The 19,605-nt window shown below is 32.9% G+C and overlaps 1 protein-coding gene across 4 annotated transcripts in view; it reads right to left on the bottom strand.

The window, feature by feature from the left end:
- The window catches only part of GRID2 (glutamate ionotropic receptor delta type subunit 2), a 1,592,807-nt gene that overhangs the window by 1,260,406 nt on the left and 312,796 nt on the right, over positions 1 to 19,605 (bottom strand). For all 4 annotated transcript variants that reach the window (XM_081594858.1, XM_081594839.1, XM_081594831.1 and 1 more), the window contains exon 2: positions 4,532 to 4,687. In XM_081594858.1, the coding sequence (XP_081450984.1) occupies positions 4,532 to 4,687 (156 nt within the window). The remainder of the gene's footprint in view (positions 1 to 4,531; positions 4,688 to 19,605) is intronic.

Below are 19,605 nucleotides of genomic sequence, written 5' to 3'. Positions count from 1 at the left end.
AATCAACTTTTATAACTAAATTGTTTATAGTGATTTTTAACACAGCAGAGAAGAGAATAATTTTGATAGTCCTTTGTTTTTCAAATAGAATCATTTGTGACTCTATGGTATAAATCTTCCCTTATATTCTTCTCACTATGCATTTCATTTTTATATATTTTTCCTAATTATTTCAAATTGTTTTAACTGAATCTTGCCATTCAGTATTAGTGTACAGTTCTTAACATTCTTCCTGATACATCTGATGTAGGCAAGAATTACACATGCATTCATATTTCTGCATTAACCTTTCAATGTGAACATTTTAACACATTCTCCTTACATTTCCTGACCTTGTTTTCTTATAAATCCCCACCTTTCATGGCCCATAGTGGTGTTGGTCTCAGCTAAGAGCTAATAATATAAACAACTGCTATTGCTTTCAGTAGAGACAGAGGTGCCTTTCACACCAGTCATTTGTGTATCTATGTTATATTCAGTACATAGGTCCCACAGAGGAAACAATCTTTAAAAGAAAAGTATGGAAAGAAATCTCACAGCAGCTGCTTTGGTCCAGGTCACCTGAACTTGCAAAAGGCCCTTTCTGGATTCTGATGAAACTAATGAGTGCTCCAGGTTGCTGTGAATAGTTGGATGAGGCAGCAGAACAAAGGACAGCTATCATATATTCTTTTAATCAATTCTGAAGTCAGTCACAGAAAAAAAAAACAGGAGGCAATTTCACCAATGTGAAGCCATCTCTAAAGTGAAAACTGAATAATTACAATTTCTTTAATCTTTACTTATCTAAATCTGGAAATCTGTTCTAAAGACTTGTGGAGCATTTTATCTACAGTGATGATGAAGATGATGAAAGTCGCTCAGTCGTGTCCGACTCTTTGCGACCCCACAGACTATACATCCATGGAATTCTCCAGGCCAGAATACTGGAGTAGGTGGCCTATTCCTTCTCTAGGGGATCTTCCTAACCCAGGGATTGAACCCAGGTCTCCTGCATTGCAGGAAGATTCTTTACCAGCTGAGCCACCAGGGAAGCCCAGAGATGAAACTGACCTTAAAATACATCACTTATGTTCTGATTTCTTCATTATTATTTAGTTGAGGAGAAGTAAGGATGAATGAACTGAGTGGATTATATAATGCAACTGCTGCTTGCCAATCTAATTGGTATTTTTCTGCTAATCCATGCCATCTAAAACCCATGAACATAACTTGCACATATCAAAACATATAAATCTGCTACCATTTCCATTCCCTACAGTGTTTACTGAAGTCCTAGAATATATCAGAATATGTTATGCATTTTCCTAATAAATATATATATATATATATATATATATATATATCCTTGCAGATATAGTATGGAAAATATCAGGTCAGTGGTCTACAGGCCTTGGTTTAGTTCATTCATTCTTTGCTACACACTTCCAGTTTGTAGAAGAATTACTTAACCACTGTGGTCTCAATTATTTAATTTAACATTCAACAGGATTTATATAATTTTGTACCATAATAATTCTATAGGTTTTCAATTTTTTTTGGTATATCTGAAGGAAAATGCCCACACACAAAAAAAATTAGTAAAGAAAAGAATTCCTAAGTTAAGGTATGAAAAAGGAAAAAGTCTTTACCATTAGTTGACATCACACAGCTCAACAGATGAAAGGTAACCAACGGCTTATCAAAAATTAGTCAAAAGAAAGCAAAAATAATTAGCTAAAAATACGTGGTTTATTTACAAATTACTTTTGTTAAAACAAGAATTTTTTTCCTACTGTTCATTTATCTGTAACTGCTGAGGTTAATGTTATAGGGTAGTGAAAATGATGATCAAATAGTCATTGCTCTCCAGAGAAAAGAAAATATTGATCCTGTGTTGTAACCAAGATATTTTCTTCAAGAAACTCACCTTAAAATAATTATTATTATGCACAAACTTATGGTAACCAAAACTATAAAGGAGCATTTTATATTACCAATATTCTTTATTAAAGTTCATGGAGTAAGTAGGCTGTTTATATTTAAATCTCTCTCTCTTATTAAGTGTTGAAAATAGGTGGGATAAACAAAATATTAAACTAAAAAAAATCATGTCAAATGTTGGAGAAAGTTCTAACAATAAACTGAGGATTTCATATTAGATTCCATTTATCTGTTGACAGATCCCTATTATAATTCATTTTATCACCAAAATATCCATATATTTTGATGATGCTATTTGTTCAAGGATCAGACTTTCAAAATCAAATAAACAAATGAAAAAAACAAGCACATTAAAAAAATACAAAGACAGGGAAAAAGAATTCAAAATTATTAATTTTTAGATGTTCATCAGGAAAATTAATGTATAAACAATTGATAATAATGATAGCACTGAATGCCGTGTCCATCTTTAGAATGTGAAAAACAAATAACCTGATTTAAGGCCCTCTATATTATAGATTCTAATGGTATTGCAGCAAAGATATGATGATAGAAAGGCGACCATCTTTGATAGCTCAGTTGAAGGTTTCTCCTAAAATATTTCCTCAAAATATTTAAGAAATACTCCTAAATACTTTTTGTTCTCTCTCAATTGAATATTTCTATTATTGTTTCAAGTTATCCAATACAATGAGAGCTCTAGAAAAAACTATTTTTATTTCTAAAATTAACCAAGATCTTTCTTGATACTGAATGGGGAAAAATTGGCTCCAGAGTTTCCTAGAACTTATTTCAGGTTCACTACCCAGAGCAGACCATCAAAATAACTAGTCCAGAACATCCTGTTAGTATCAAAACCCATCAGGCAAACTGTCAAGTTCTTTATTCTTTCTTGACAAATATCTAGCATTCTCTAGCTTGAAAACTTAAAACTTACTTCCTCTCTCAATTTGCTTTCAGTGCCACAAATTCTTTTATATCACAATAGTTCTTTTGAGAGATATTTTTGTTTCCAGAATTTAGTTGACCATAGAATGGTTACACAAAGCAATATGTAAATGGATTAACTGGTATTTTAAAAACTGTCCTCCTTTTTCAACTTGTAGTCTCTAAAAATAGGTGTGAATGCCGTATTTATTTAGCTCTTGTAATTCCATTTTACTCACTGTATATTTCTCACTGCTTTATCCACATTTTTTCAGTCAAAGTGGATTTTTTAAAAGGCATGGATATTTTAGCACATCTGCAGTTAATAAGAAGACAGTCACAAAAATAAATCGGTCCTCATTTTTTCCTGTTCTTACTCTGGTTACTGAAACTAACAGTTGGGAAAGAAATATCTACTTATTTTAAAGAATAACATTATTAGTTATTAATCTGATTTTTAAAATTTATATTTATGTATTAAAGTTCCATCATATTAATATGAAAAATCTATTTTATTACAAAATCAACCTTTACTTAAAAATTTCTGTTCATTTCATTAAAATAATATTTCACTTCATCAAATTAATAAGAAGGAAAATCCATTAGACTATTAATCATTCTATCCACTGCCTAACTGACAGAAATAATCTTTAAATCAGCTTTAGCCAATGTCTCTGATCAAAACATATTCCAATAAAACTTACTTGTATATCATGTAAATACATTAAATTAAAAACATTTATCTTCTTTATCCTTCAATAATTTTCTTTAAAAAGTTTTCTACCAAACTTTACTACACTTATATCTTGTCCATATATTCTTCTGCCAATTTCTCTAAGTTTTTAATGAAAGAAATGCTTCATTTAACTAAATTAATTTCATATTAGTATCTTTAGTCTAGATATATAATCACAATAAAATATAAAACAGATTAACAACAAATAACTTCATGAATAATGACTACTTTACCAATCGAAAGACTAAATATTTCATGACAATAATGGCATCAAAACTAGAATTTTATTAGTGTAAGATCTTTCATTAAAATCCTTCATTCTTACAAAGGATCATTCTAGCATAATAAAAATAATTTGTATTTGTATAACTTTGTACCTATGAAAAATTTTAATTCACTCAAGTTTACAGAGAGAATGGAGAAAAGTGCTTTAAAATTTGGCAAACTGTAGAGAGTAAAAAATGTATAGCATAGGTCAGCATGTTATGATTCCAGCACAAAACTTTGGTTTGTATGTACTGTCTAAAAGTTTTCCTTCTAGCAATACATCTGTCATGAATACACCTTAAATGTCATCTCCAGTTGTGACAACACTCAAGGCGGCAGTTATCTCAAAGAAAATAAAGTAAAACTTCAGACAGAAAGTCATATTTTTAAGGAATGTATCAATTACACTTAAGTCATAAAATGTTGCAAAGTTTTTATTGTAAATATTTATGACCATTTTCATATTATATTTCAATTAAAACAATAACTTTTCACACACTGCCCTTTCAGAAGTAGAATACAGGATTAAAATCTACCAAATAACACCCTAAAAGAAAAGCAATGTAGCAAAGATGCAAAAATTATGTTCATGTTTAATGGCTTTTAAAAATTTAATTCCATCGCCATTTGAATTGAAACAAAAAACAAAATAAAATGTAGAGTGCTGATAGACCTTACCTTCCTGAACTGCTTGAAAAGGGTTGTTGCCATCAACAAATGTCACCGAAAATGTGATTTTCTCAGTCTGTAAGATCTCCTCATTCTGGTTGAGGTCACCAACTGCTGTGCGAAATACCTCATCATCCTTTTTGGCAGATTCATCAAAAATTGCTCCTAGAAAGAAGTGAGTCCCCATTAAACAATAACATAAATATTCTCTCATGCCCTCCAGAATTACGCCAAAGAGACTTATGTATCGGAAAACGTATACTTTCATAACGTAAAGCATGCACTTTATTTATTACTGAAACACACTGTACAGTCATTGGAAGCAGTGTGACAGCTAAGCAGGAATGTAGTTACTTCTTCCAAATGGAAATGATGAATAGTACATCAGAGTGTTTTGCTGGGAGAGCGCTGGGAAGGCATAATAAGTACAAAAAGCCTTTGCAGAACAAAGTGGTTAAATGCAATAAATGCCTCATGTACTAAGATCTTTAGGAATTCATAGCTTGAAGATTTTTTCTGAATAACAAGGAGAAAAATAAGGAAATATTCTGAGTCCGTTCATAAAGTAAATAGGAATCAAATTTCGATCATGATTTTCATTTATTATTTTTCTTTTTACCTCTTCTCTTCTTTCTTTCTTGAACAAGAGTTTCCATATCTTTTCAAATCCTGACTCACATTAGTTAAGTTTGACCTTGAGCAAGGGATTCAAACTGTAAACACATTCATCATCTGTAATATCTAATAATAAAAATAATATCCATCTGTAAGGTTTATTAACTATATTAAATGATGCTATGCATGCAAAATGTAAGTTAACTGTGGTAACTAAATATGTCTTAATAAATGCTGGTATCTTTTCTTTTCTTAAATACTGTAATATAATCCAAACAGAGCTTAACATTTTCTGTTAATTTTTTCACACTACGGTATCTACTATAATTCTTAAAATAATTCAGTTCAGTTCAGTTGCTCAGTCACGTCCGACTCTTTGTGACCCCATGGACTGCAGCACACCAGGCTTCCCTGTCTATCATCAACTCCCGGAGCTTGCTCAAACTCACGTCCATTGAGTCAGTGATGCCATCCAATCCTCTGTCGCCCCCTTCTCAAATAGCACTACATACAAATACTGTTTTAAAAATTAGGATTCCATGCAAGAAATATGCCTAAGTTCCCACAACATTGGCCAGAGCCTTTGCCTCCTTGACTCCAACATTCTTGCTCTGTGTCACTATGGGATACTGCCTTCTAGGATTATACCCAAAAGGAATGAAAGTATTTAATGGGGATTCTGACTTTATAGCATATTTGGGGATTCTTTCCCATATGGTCATGCATACTGACTCCTTCAGTTCTAAGCAGGCACACATTTTTTAATAATTTACTTTTTAACCACAAATAATTGGGTCAACGTACTTTTTGCATTTTTGAATAAACCTAATGAATTCCCTCCTGATAAAAAAAGACATACACCTAAAGGACAATAACATGATAAAGGAATAACTATGAACATATGTACATCCTATCTATATATGCATAATACATATTTCTTGACTATAATCTGCATGACAGTGTGTGAAAAAAAGTGTATATAAAAATGACTTTTTTCCATATATAAATAGAAAACAGTTATTATACACATATATGAAGAGATAAACACACTATATATGCAGACACAGATATGCATATATATTCACATACATGCACACAAACACATATACATATCAATTAAAGCAGACACACTTTATATCTTTCAAATTTGTTGATTTAATACTTCTGTAGCTGAAGCCCTCGAAATCTTCTAGGAAAAGACAAATCATGATATTTAACATGCATTAAAAGACTCAATACATGATACAACAAATGTGAAACTATGTTCATTTCTGACAAATCTGGCAGGTTACTTTTGACCTCTCCACCCTAAGTGGTTTCACCATGGTAAAGCAATGATTAATTTCTGCTAGAGAAGGCAAAATGTCTAATAGGCTTACTGTGTGCTTGGATTTTTCTTACCACTGCTTTTCTATATTTGCATGGATTCACTGACAACTTTGACCAGCCTATTTAAACCTTTCCTTGCCATTTCCTATACATTTTTGAATACCTGCCACAGATAAGAACATAAGAAAAGGGTGAAGAACTTTTTAAATTGACATAAACTTATTTTGGAACTATACTATTATATACCTAATACTCAGAATATTATTAGTTTTATTGATGTAATCAATTTATATAATACACATTAATTTTAAACCTATCTTGTTGCCTCTGAATTAGAAGTTTACTTTATAGACTAAGTTTTTAATGAAAATATTTAGGCAATAAAATTTAGATTTATCCTGATAACTTTAATCCACATTTATAAAGACTTTAAATTTGTGCTAATATTTATGAGAATCTAGATTAATGTAATTAATCATTACATTAAAATATAATATTATCATACTGGGATATAAAATTTTCTTTAGCAGTTTGTTAGGAAGTGTGATATAAGGGTGGTATAACTGGAGCTGAAATACCCAATTCATTTTAAATCAGATAATCTAAATGCCTATTCATAAAGAAGTGGTGTATATTTATACAGAGATGTTTAATTTAAGAAGAGTTTCTAATCAACCTTGTTTTATAGCAAGTCACATTATTGACTTCTGATGAGTATTGGTAATACATCTTTAATGGAAGCATTTTACTATTGCCTGACAGAACACTTAAAATTGCTTTAAACATTAAAGCTAGCTTAATAAATGGCAGAAATCTACCAAAATGATAGCAAATTAGTCAATTCTGTTCTGAATTAAGATATACCGAAAGGAAATGCACAAAAGAAGCAGTTCATCTTTCAGCAAGCAGAAAGGAAGTAGACAAAACAGTTTATCTTACCGCACATAGACAGCATAAGTAAAGAACAGGAAATCTTAGCCAACATTTCAAATTCACTTATTTATTTATTTACTTTTTTCTCAGCTATAAATCTCATCTTAAGTTTGGCTTTTTATCACAGAGTAAATGCAGCATTTTATATCAAGCACAGCTATTCTGAAAACAATCTGGTAAGTTTCACATGAAGAATCTCAGGAAAGACAGTCCTTTCTTATATATGCCATGCACTTCCAATAGTATAGTTATGTCATCTCTATCTTTTATATTAATAAATACATATTACCAGTCTAATCGAACATCAAATGTCATTTTTGAAATTAAAGTTTCCCAAACATAACGTTCACAACTATATAGCATACATACAGCATCTATTTCTTTCCCAGCTATTTTTATTATCATGTTTTCACTGTCAGTTTTATTTTATAACCTGAAGGGGAAAGCCAGATCCAACTTATTGTCATGATGAAATAATTCTTCCACCATTTACACACACACACACACACACACACACACACACACACACATACACACACGTACAGTATCTGATCAACAACTCATACTCTATTTACATTTTACGCTGGCCAAACTGGAGAAAAGAATAACCAAGCAACAGGCAGAGAAAGAAGATCTCCTGAAGACTCCTAATGACTAAACTGTAATTATAATCATTTCCACTATTAGGGACTGATGATCTGCTACTCCCATGGGAGAGAAAAATCCTTACAGAAAGAGAGTGACATGTACTCTACATACAAGTTTTTAAATACAAATAGATCATCCCTGTCTTCTTATATCTTAGAAAAAAAATAATTATGGGTTACAGCAATATTAAAAACATGTTGAGGTCTTAATTTTTTAACTGTTGTAAAAGGTCATATGTATAAGTTTAAAACATAATTTTACACAAATTCACATTCACAAACATGCTTGTTAAATAAAATATTTATAAGAAGTTACTAATCTGACCACCTCCATAACTCTCAAAAACATTTTAAGCATTTATACCTTCATATCTCTATTCAGGATACTGTCTCAGTCATGGTTATATGCATTGTCTCCTTAGCAAAATAAATTTCCTGGGCCATAGAAACTATTTTTATTGTTATAGTATTTATAATGGAGCCTGAGTATGTTAGATATTCAACAAAAATAATAGTTTAAACTTTACTTATATTAGTTAGGCATGATCTTGTAAAATAGGATACCTAAATTCAAATTCATTTGGATGGATAAACAAGGTCCTACTGCACAGCAGAGGGAACTATATTCAATATCTATGATAAACAATAATGGAAAAGAATAAAAGATACTTTCTTGTCTATATGTGTATAACTGAATTATTTTGCAGTACAAAAGAGATTGGCAGAACACTGTAAATCAACTATACTTCAATAAAAATAAAATTAAAAATTCAACTTCAAATATAAGAATAAAAATGTAGTTACAACTACTTCTAAATTAGAACAAAAACATTTGCAAATATACCTGTATGTGAATTTATTATCACAAGTATTATCATGACTCCAGAAGACCCAAATTATTCAGCAAGGTATAAATGACATGCTTATATTTTTAGTTTCAATATATAAGATCTTCATCTTATACATATAGCTGGCAAGTAGAGGAAATGCTGTTTAGCTGGGAAGGTAGTAAAGCAAAAAAGTGTCTTCATCCAGCTCTGAATTTCCTCTAAAAATACTGAGAAAGGTTTTGCTACAGATATTGAAGGGGCTTTCCAGGTGGTGCAGTGGTAAAGAATCTGCCTGCCAATGCAAGAAGAGATACGGATTCAGTCCCTGGGTCGAGAAGATCCCCTGGAGTAAGAAATGGCAACCCACTCCAGTTTTTTTTTTTTTTTTTCTGAATAATTCTATGGACAGAGGAGCCTGGCAGGATACAGCCCATGGGGTCACAAAGAATCAGGCATGACTTAGCAGACAGACAGACACTTACTGAAGTGTCATGAGAAAGAGACCCATACCTGTACAGAGGCTAAGCTACTTTCTTCCTTTTCCACACCACAATCCATCAGTCTATGCCCACTTCTCTGTTTGCTGAGGCAGAAGTCACATTGCAGAAGCAAAACTGCAGAATTCACAGAAGTCACATTTTGCACAAGCAAAACTGCAGAATCAGCTCAAGTAGAAAGGTCCAAGATAGCAACAGTCTACTGCCTGGACCGGTTCTAGCCTGACCACTAGGGCAGCACCTGAAAGTTGCCTTTGCTTCATTACCATGCTAGAATCTCTGCCCAAAGGGAGGAGTTGAACTTTAGCAGCACAATTAACATCCTGAGCGAAGGAGCCCAAAGGACTATGCATGCTTTGGCTGTTTTTGGAAAGTTACTGACACTTTCCACAGGTTCTGATGGCATACCCATCTCATAACCCTTAAAAATTTCCCACTTGCCTTACCCCAGAAGAAAAGTTCTTAGAGTTGTCCCTTCACCATTTCTTGATAAAGGAAGAAAGCTTCTGTTCTGCTTTGCCAAACCTGTTCTCATTCAGTTGGTGGGAGCAGCACTAGGCAAGGAAAGGACACAGCTGAGGTCCAAAGATACAGCAAGTCGATAACAGAAGGAATTTTTTCATATACAGAGTTGATAAAAGTATTGGAAGATCTGCATATCTAATTTTATAAAACTAAAACAGTCAAAGCTATGGTTTTTCCAGTAGTCATATATGGATGTGAGAGTTGGACCATAAAGGAGGCTGAGTGCCGAAGAATTGATGCTTTCGAACTATGCTAGAGAAGACTCTTGAGAGTCTCTTGAACTGCAAGGAGATCAAACCAGTCAATCAATCCTAAAGGAAAGCAACCCTCAATATTCATTGGAAGGATTGATGCTGAAGCTGAAGCTTCAATACTATAGCTGCAGATGCAAGCTATAGATGCAAAGAGCTAATTCATTAGAAAAGACCCTGATGCTGGGAAAGACTGAGGGCAGGAGGAGAAGGGGATGATAGAGAATGAGATGGTTGGATGGCATTACTGACTCAATAGACACTAGTTTGAGCAAACTCCCGGAGAGAGTGAAGGACAGGGAAGCCTGGCGTACTGCAGTCCACAGAGTCACAAATAGTTGGACATGATTGAGCTACTGAACAACAAAACATACCAAATATCTTTTGGTAATTCTAAAACTTGAAAAGAAAAAAGTATCAACACGTATCAACACAGAGATAATCATCAAAGCCAAGCCACTGAGTTTCTTCACAAATGATTTGCTGACAGGGCAGCTGAAATCCATTACATGTTGCATCAGACCATAGCAGAATCAAAATGCCTTCATAAGATAACAAAAACAGCAATTGTGGATTTCATAGACTTGTGGCTGAAATAAATTTTAAGAATGATAAAGCTTTAATTTTTTTCAGTAAAAATTTTTCTAATTTTTCAGAAATTGTAGTGAAAACTTTTAAGTAGTTTAACCAAAATTTCAGTCAAAAGTTAGAAGGAGTGGAGTAGGAATATTGATTTTCTGGTTTCAAGTTTGGAACTATTTCTTCCATATTATGCTGTTTTTCTCATTTCAAGCACTTACTCCATGTATGTACATGTATATATATATTGCATATATAATCCATTATGTTATTCCTATATACATATATATGATAATATCTAAAACTACTATATATACTAGATATATACTCAATAACTAGTTATACCAATGAATATATATGTATCTAAATATATACACACATACATATGTATTTGATAATGAGTACTAATCTGGCAACTAGCATCCTATACTGTGAAATATTTAAAATGGAAGAATCATAGTAAAAACTTGAACATGCAATGGCACACATATGATCCACTATGACATTCATATATATATATAAGTGTGATAATAACTAGAGCTATTATATATATTAGATATATACTCAATAACTAGTAATATCAGTGAATATATATATATATATAAGTGTATATATATATACACATATATACACACATTCATATATATTTGATAATGATTATTAGTCTGGTAATTAGCACAATGTATCTGTTTACACCATGAAGCATTTAAAATTGAAGAATTATAGTAAAAACCTGAACATCAGACTTTTCACATAAAACGTATTCTCCTTTGCCTTAGATGCTTTAGCAAATTCACTTTGGAGATGAAATTTTTTTAAAAAGGCACAACACTCTGCTTTGAGACAATTCACTGGTCACAGTAGGATTTATAGTTCTTGAAAGCTATTCAGAATTGTTAAGTCATCATATATCCTCACTGTTTTAGATGTTACTATTCATGAGTAGATTTTCAAATTTAATTCTAACAGTGTACCGTACATACACATTAGTTAACTGTGCACAGATATTCAAATCAAGAGAGAGATCTATAATGTTTTTGCATCTACTCATGATATTTCCACTAATGCCAGTGGAAACTGTGCATGTATTCAAAGGGACAAGTAATAAAGACATTATAAATACTATAAAAATATGACTTCTCCTTTATTTCATTCTTCACAAGAAGGAAAAAAGGTTGAACATGTTCAATACAATTAGATAAGAGGAACATTCAGCAGAATTGTGACCAAATGAACTTAGCATTTTCTATACCACTGGCATCTTCATCTGAGCATAGAGAGAAGCAACTATTTCAATAGGGATATTAGGGATAAGGTATTGTGTGTGTGTGTGGTATGTTTATGCATGTGTGAATATGTGTGAGAGTTTATATATATAAAACCTGCCTAGATAATATCAGTTACATTGAAATATCCTCCATGAATCAATTCTGTATAACAAGTATTTTCAGCAGTCTCTTATTCAACAGAAATTTTACAAATATGTTCTAATTTAATGTCTTCTTTGACAGGAGGTAGAGTTTTTAGAATTGTACTTTTCCTTTTATTCAGAGGTATATTTTCCTCAGTTCACCTTATCTGATCCTTCACAAGTACTCTGACTAAGGAAGTAAATCAAAATAAAAACTCTTAATAGTTAAAAGGATGTGTTAGATACATGTAAAAGTCATGAAAATTAGCAAATATTATTTTGAATTAAAAATAATCTGTTGTGTTACTCTCAAGTTTATAATAATTGAAATAATAATGAAAGTAATTAACATTTATTAGTAATAAGCATTGTAAAGAGTGGTTCACTGACATCATATGATTTAGTTTTGATAAAATTCATTGATGGAAATGAAATTCAGGGCAAGTAACTTTCCAGAGACCTAATGCTACTAATGACTGTGGCAGAATTCACAGGTCTCATTTTCAAGGTAAAATACCTAGAAAGCTATAAGCTTAATATATAACAATATATTCATTATAATAAACTTCTATATTACCAAGTTACATATATATTCTTATTTTTATAATTATAAAAATGAAATTTTATATGAATGTTAAAACTCTCAAATAGGTTTTAATCATTTTGTTCAATAAATTTTTATCAACTAGGTCTAATTTAAGAAAGTTTTTAAATAGTATTTTTGCATATTTTTTGTAGATATAATATTTACCCCAATAACTTAAACTATACCATTTAAAGACAAGTTTAACTCAATAATTAACACATTTTCCCCTAAACTTTAAGTTTGATTTTGAGATAATTTTCTACAATATACAAGGAAACAAGTTCAGGTAAATTTTCTAAACATGTTAAATGACAATTTTTGCAGTTACTTTAGAATAATATTAAGTGAATTCCAATAACATATACACTTTGATATATTCTTAAATTCAGGGTTCAGAACAAATTTCTAGCCTTTAATCTTTTAAGACGCTAGAAATTTTTCCACTTTAGTGACTAAATCCTAAAAGTACAATGCCCAAGTCATTGACTTTATATAGAAAAGACCTTTACTAATGTATGTAGGTCTGTAATATTCAAATTGTGACCAGGTATAGAAACTAACTGGTTCATTAACTCCCAGTGTCTAACGCTTACTTAGCATTTTGTTCTCAAAGTACATTATACTATTAACTCCCAAATCACCCACCATAATTATCTAGTATATAGGCAAACATCATTCTTTTTTAAAGATAGATAATCAAGTTCAAAGAGGATATTACCTAGATCACATCAGAATTAGTTATGATGTAGTATATGAAGATATAACTGGAAGGAGATAAAACTCCACTCAGATAATTAAAAATTATTCTACATAAATACTTGAAGGCATATTATAATATAAGACATATTTTTACAATGCAGCTACTTTTAAATTCTCAGTTTTCCTCAACATATTATAATAGTATGACTTAAAATGAGAAGGGTAAATCACAGATCAAGCAGATAAATTTTCAGTGACGATCTCCACCATTTCAGAGGAGAGTATTTGTGCTGGAATGTGGCATTTCATCACATTGTGAGCTAAGTCAAATTCATGAAGAGATTCTTCATTTTAACACAAGTCCTTTTTTTCAGCCAGTGACACTTGAATTCACATTTCATTTGAGGTTCGTATAAAGTTACCCAGAAATCCAAAGCACATTTAAACTGATAATTTTGCCACCTAAATATCTGGCTTTGCTGTATGATTTCCACAAGTCTATGGGAGAAAAGAAAATCCACAGTGCTTAAGGAACAGATAATCTGACTTTCACATGTGGAATATAATAGGAGGCTAATCTTTAAAATAATCTCTTTTTTTGTTGTTGTTGGAACATAGATCCTCTCTGAAGAGCTTACACATTTTTATCTAACTTTGGTCTCTAAGGAGTAAGCATTTCAAATAAGTTCTTCCAGTAAAAATTATTTGTAATTTTTAAAGAATACTAGATATTGAAAGGTCAATCATCTGGATTTTTCTTAAGTAAAATAGCACTATTTAAAGAAAGTATAGTCAGACGATGAAGAAGAAAGCATCAGGAGTCTGTTTCCTCATCTAGACAATCATTGAGGGTATTCATTGTCTTAAGCTTGCTCTGTAAGAAATGCTAAAGGGAGTCCTGCAGGTTAAAATACAAGGACATTAGAGAGTAACTTGAAGCCACATGAAGAAGTAAAGATCTCAGTAAAAATGGCACATAAGCAATTATAAAATTCTATACTATTGTAATGAAAGTAGGTAACTCCATTTTTTTTATTTTCTACATGGTGTAAGACATTAATATTTTATTTAAAAGACAACCATCAACCTAAAGCTAGTATTATAAATTGCAACTTTGGTTTGTAATTGCACATTTTACTGTCCTCATAATTTAAGAGTCTAATACATTTAAATAATCATTAGTTCATATTTTAGGGCATACAATGTATAGAGATGTAATTTTGTGGCATTTGCAACTGAAAGGGCTGAGGATGATTATGTAAAGGAGCAGAGTTTTGTATCTCATTGAAGCTAAATTAGTATAAACTCAAAGTATTATAACTTTAGGATGTTAAATGTAAGCCCCATGGTTACTAGAAAGAAAATAGTTATAGAATATACACAAACAGAAATGAGAAAACAATTTAAATGTTTCACTGCAAAAAGACAAACAAGAGAGAAAACAGTAATCCAGGAAATGAGAGATAATGTAGCTATAAGACATATGGAAAACAACGACAGAATTTCCTCTTTATCAGTAATTACTTTAAGTGTAAATGAAATAAACTCTCCAATCAAAAGACAAAGTTTGGCAGAATAGCTTAAAATATCATCACCCAATTACATACTGTGTACAGAGACTCACTTGAGCAGAAAATATTTGCAACTTGTGTTTTTATGTGACATTAATATCCAGCTAAACATTTAGGAAAGTGAAAGTCTCTCAGTCCTGTTGGACTCTTTGCAACTCCATGGACTATATAGTCTATGAAATCCTCCAGGCCAGGATACTAGAGTGGGTAGCTTTTCCCTTCTTCAGGGGATCTTCCCAACCCAGGAATCTAACCTAGGGCTCCCGCATTGCAGGCAGATTCTTTACCAGCTGAACCATTAGCGAAGCAGAACTGCTAAAACTCGACAAAAAACAACTAGATTAAAAATTGGGCAAATAATCTGCCTGCCAGTGCAGGAGACTCAGGTTGGATCCCTGGGTCAGGAAGGTCCCCTGGAGAAGGAAACGGCAACCCAGTCCACTATTCTTGCCTGGGAAATGCCATTGACAAATGAGCTTAGAGGAGTACAGTCTATGGGTCTGCAAAAGAGTTGGAAACTCCTTAGTGACTAAACAACAACAACCACAACAAAGAACTTGAACAGACATTTCTCCAAAGAAGATATACAAGTGGCCAATATGTACATGGAAAGACTCTCAACATTACTAACCACTGGAGAAGGCAATGGCAGCCCACTCCACTACTCTTGCCTGGAAAATCCCATGGACAGAGGAGCCTGGTAGGCTGCAGTCCATGGGATCGATCAGAGTCAGACACGACTAAGTGACTTCACTTTCACTTTTCACTTTCATGCATTGGAGAAGGAAATGGCAACCCACTCCAGTGTTCTTGCATGGCAACCCACTCCAGTGTTCTTGCCTGGAGAATCCCAGGGATGGGGGAGCCTGGTGGGCTACCGTCTATGGGGTTGCAGAGACTCGGACACGACTGAAGAGACTTGGCAGCAGCAGGAAAATTCAGATCAAACAACAGTGAGGAAATAACTCATACTCATTAAGATGGTTACTATTGAAAAATAAAGTAAAATAACAAGTGTTGGCAAGGATGTAGATAAATTGGAACCCTTGAGTACAACTGATGAGAATGTAAAATGGTTCAGCTGTTTTGAAAAACAGCCTGGCAGTTCTCAAAAAATTAAACCTACAATTACTATGTGATGCAGAAATTCTATCTCTATATATACTCTTCAAAATTGAAAGAAGAGTCTTGAAGAGATATTTTGAATATATTTAATACTATCAAACTGTATACTTAATAATCGGTGAGATGACAAATTGTGTGTGTATGTTATCATTATTTTTAAAAATTCGAAAAGTGGCACTTTTTTTTTTCATATTTTTACACTGACTCTGTGAACTTTGTTGTTCAGTTGCTCAGTCACGTCCAACTCTTTGCAACCCCATGGACTGCAGCATGCCAGGCCTCCCTGTCCTATACCATCTACCGGAGCTTGCTCAAACTCATGCCCATCGAGTCGGTGATGCCATCCAACCATCTCATCCTCTGTCATTCCCTTCTCCTCCCGCCTTCAATCTTTCCCAGGATCAAGGTCTTTTCCAATGAGTCAGTTCTTTGCATCAGGTGGACAAATATTAGAGTGTCAGCTTCAGTCCTTCCAGTGAATATTCAGCATTGAGTTCCTTTAGGATTGACTGGTTTATCTCCTTTCAGTCCAAGGGACTCTCAAGAGTCTTCTCCAACACCACAGTTCGAGAGCATCAATTCTTTGGCACTCAGACTTCTTTATGATCCAACTCTCATAACCATACAAAACTACTGGAAAAACCATAGCTTTGACTCAACGGACTTTTGTTGGCAAAGTAATGTCTCTGCTTTTTAATACACTGTCGGGGTTTTTCATAGCTTTTCTTTCAAGGATCAAGTGTCTTTTAATTTCATGGCTGCAGTCACCATCTGCAGTGATTTTGAAGCTGAAGAAAATAAAGTCTGCCACTGTTTCCTTTGTTTTTCCATGTATTTGTGTACTTATCCAGAGCTTTATATCCTGTGTTTCAGTCTCTTTCTCCATATCACACATTTAATTGAAGCAATATCTTACTATTACAAACTTAAATGCTATGATAAGAACAGGAATAACTGGCTTAAGAAAAGAGACTTTTTAAACACTGCACAGCAATTCAAACTTTCCCAAAACTGAAATGATGCACATAAAAAAAGGATAAAAAGCTATCTTCTTGAAAAGTACATTCACTGAAGAGATGTGCAGATATTTTTAGAAATGGAACAGATTCAACTTTTTTCCTCCTATAACAATTCTAGATTCTTTTAATACTATTTAATACTACTTTCAATTACCATTTTTAAAATGTGTGAGAACTGGTATATGGTACTATAAGTAAAACCACAGGTCAAAGAAATATCTGTATGAAAAAATATATATACTGTGAATACTATGCATGCTTTTTGAAAATTCAAACACATTTTGCTCACAAATAATTTAATTTAACTTGTCTTCTACATAGTAAATATTCTAATTTAATGGTTAAGACAAAAACTCCCTCTGCTTCAAGATGTAGAAAATTCATTTTAGCAATCAGAATTGAGTCAACTAGATAAGTCATTTGAAATTATGCAATTTAGATCTATAACATAGTATTCATTTCTAAAGAAAATTAATCCATCCTGTGGCATATTTGCAGAGAAGGCAACGGCACCCCACTCCAGTACTCTTGCCTGGAAAATCCCATGGATGGAGGAGCCTGGAGGGCTGCAGTCTATGGGGTCGTGAAGAGTCGGACTTGACTACGCGACTTTACTTTCACTTTTCACTTTCGTGCATTGGAGAAGGAAATGGCAACCCACTCCAGTGTTCTTGCCTGGAGAATCCCAGGGACGGGGGAGCCTGGTGGGCTGCCGTCTATGGGGTCGCATAGAGTCGGACACGACTGAAGCGACTTAGCAGCAGCAGCAGTGGCATATTTGAGGTAGCAAAAAGGTACTCTTTTAATATAAATCTCATATCTCATGGTTTCATTAACTCTTACTCTACCTGTAATTTTATCCTCTTTTTTAAATAAGCAGTTTTAATTGGTAAAACTGAGGATTTTACAGAAATCTACTGAAAATTTTTTCCTGTTATGTGCTATTTCATACACTGAACAAGCAACTATGTTAGGGAGCTGCATACAGATATTGCTAGGTGGGTGGCCTAGAAAATATTTTATAAACGGTGAGAAAACAGTGGTTCTATTATAACTGTAAACAAGACAGCAGTGAATAAGTGTTTCCTTAGAAGGATGGCAATGCTTTTAGGTATTATATGTAAGTGATTGCAGAATATACCAAATTTCTTTCATCTGTCAAGATCTGTATCACAATCAGTCCTTGACTACCTACAAGTCATAGACTTATGAAAATTCAACTCTAAAGTCCCACTTTTAGTAATAACTTGCTAGACAATCTTACAGGAAATCTAACAAAAATGGCCACAGTTGTCGATGTTTGCAACTGTTAGTTCTATTCATAAGAAAATAGTAACAATATTTTTAAACTTTGAAATTCCTGTTAGGTAGTTCCCTTTATCCTCATTTTACAGATGAAGAGATGGAGAATCAGAAGAATTAGGTAAATTAACCAGTTATACAGCTAGAAATAAATGAGCTAGAACTTGAATCTAGAACTTTCTGTAGTTCCTATACTAATAAATTATTTTTATGTTAAAGTTTAGTACATTTCGGAGACTAAATATTCTGCTTTTAGAGTAAATGTGCTTAAAGAAGAGACAAGAGTGAATGCCTTCAAAGCAGTGGTCCCCAACAATTTTGGCACCAGCAGCTCGTTTCGAGGAAGACAATATTTCCACAGACTGGAGTGAGGGGGTGGTTTGGGTATGGTTTAAGCGCATTACATTTATTGTGCACTTTATTTCTATTATCATTACATCAACTCCACCTCAAATCATCAGGCATTAGATCCCAAAGATTGGGGACCCATGCTTCAAACTGCCCTTATTAATTCATCTCATGGAACAGTTTTACTCTATGACATGGAGTATTGCTCTTTTAAAAAAAAAAAAAGCAGCTATTTATGTTCTGTTTCAGATGTCTATTAAAATCCAAGTGGAGATGTTAAGTTGACCAAATGAGTATGTGGAAAAGAAGCTTAAGGGAAAGCGTTCTGAGTAAGAGACAGACATTTAAAGGTTATCAACATACCTTTGCAAATTAAAGACCCGAGACTGGACATGATCACATAAGGAAATACTGCAAAGGGAGAAAAGAGAGAGACTCAAATCCCAGAGGCAATCTAGTCTTAATTTGAAGAGAAACAATCAAGGATGGATTAGAAGGTACCAGCACTGACTCAAAAGGGAATACCACAAGAAAATCATTAAAAGAAGCAAAAAGAGAAAAAAAAAATCAAATATTTGGGAATGGTCAATTATATGAAATTCTACTCAAAAAAAAAGATCACATGAGGACATGTAAGTTTCCTTGTTCTGTGTTAGACAACATGGACACTTTTCATTATTTTAATTAAATTTATTTCAGTGAAACTAGTTCAACTGGGAGCCAAATTGAAATGGATTAAAGAGTGAATGGGAAGTAAGGAAGTAGAGGCAGAGTTTTAGTATACCTCTAGGGAATTAACCTTACACAAAGGTCCTG

The sequence above is a fragment of the Giraffa tippelskirchi genome, chromosome 1 (genome assembly GCF_054371585.1).
Source record: "Giraffa tippelskirchi isolate mGirTip1 chromosome 1, T2T-mGirTip1v1.2.pri, whole genome shotgun sequence".
Lineage (NCBI taxonomy): Eukaryota > Metazoa > Chordata > Mammalia > Artiodactyla > Giraffidae > Giraffa > Giraffa tippelskirchi.
This window is presented reverse-complemented; position numbering and strand designations above follow the sequence as displayed.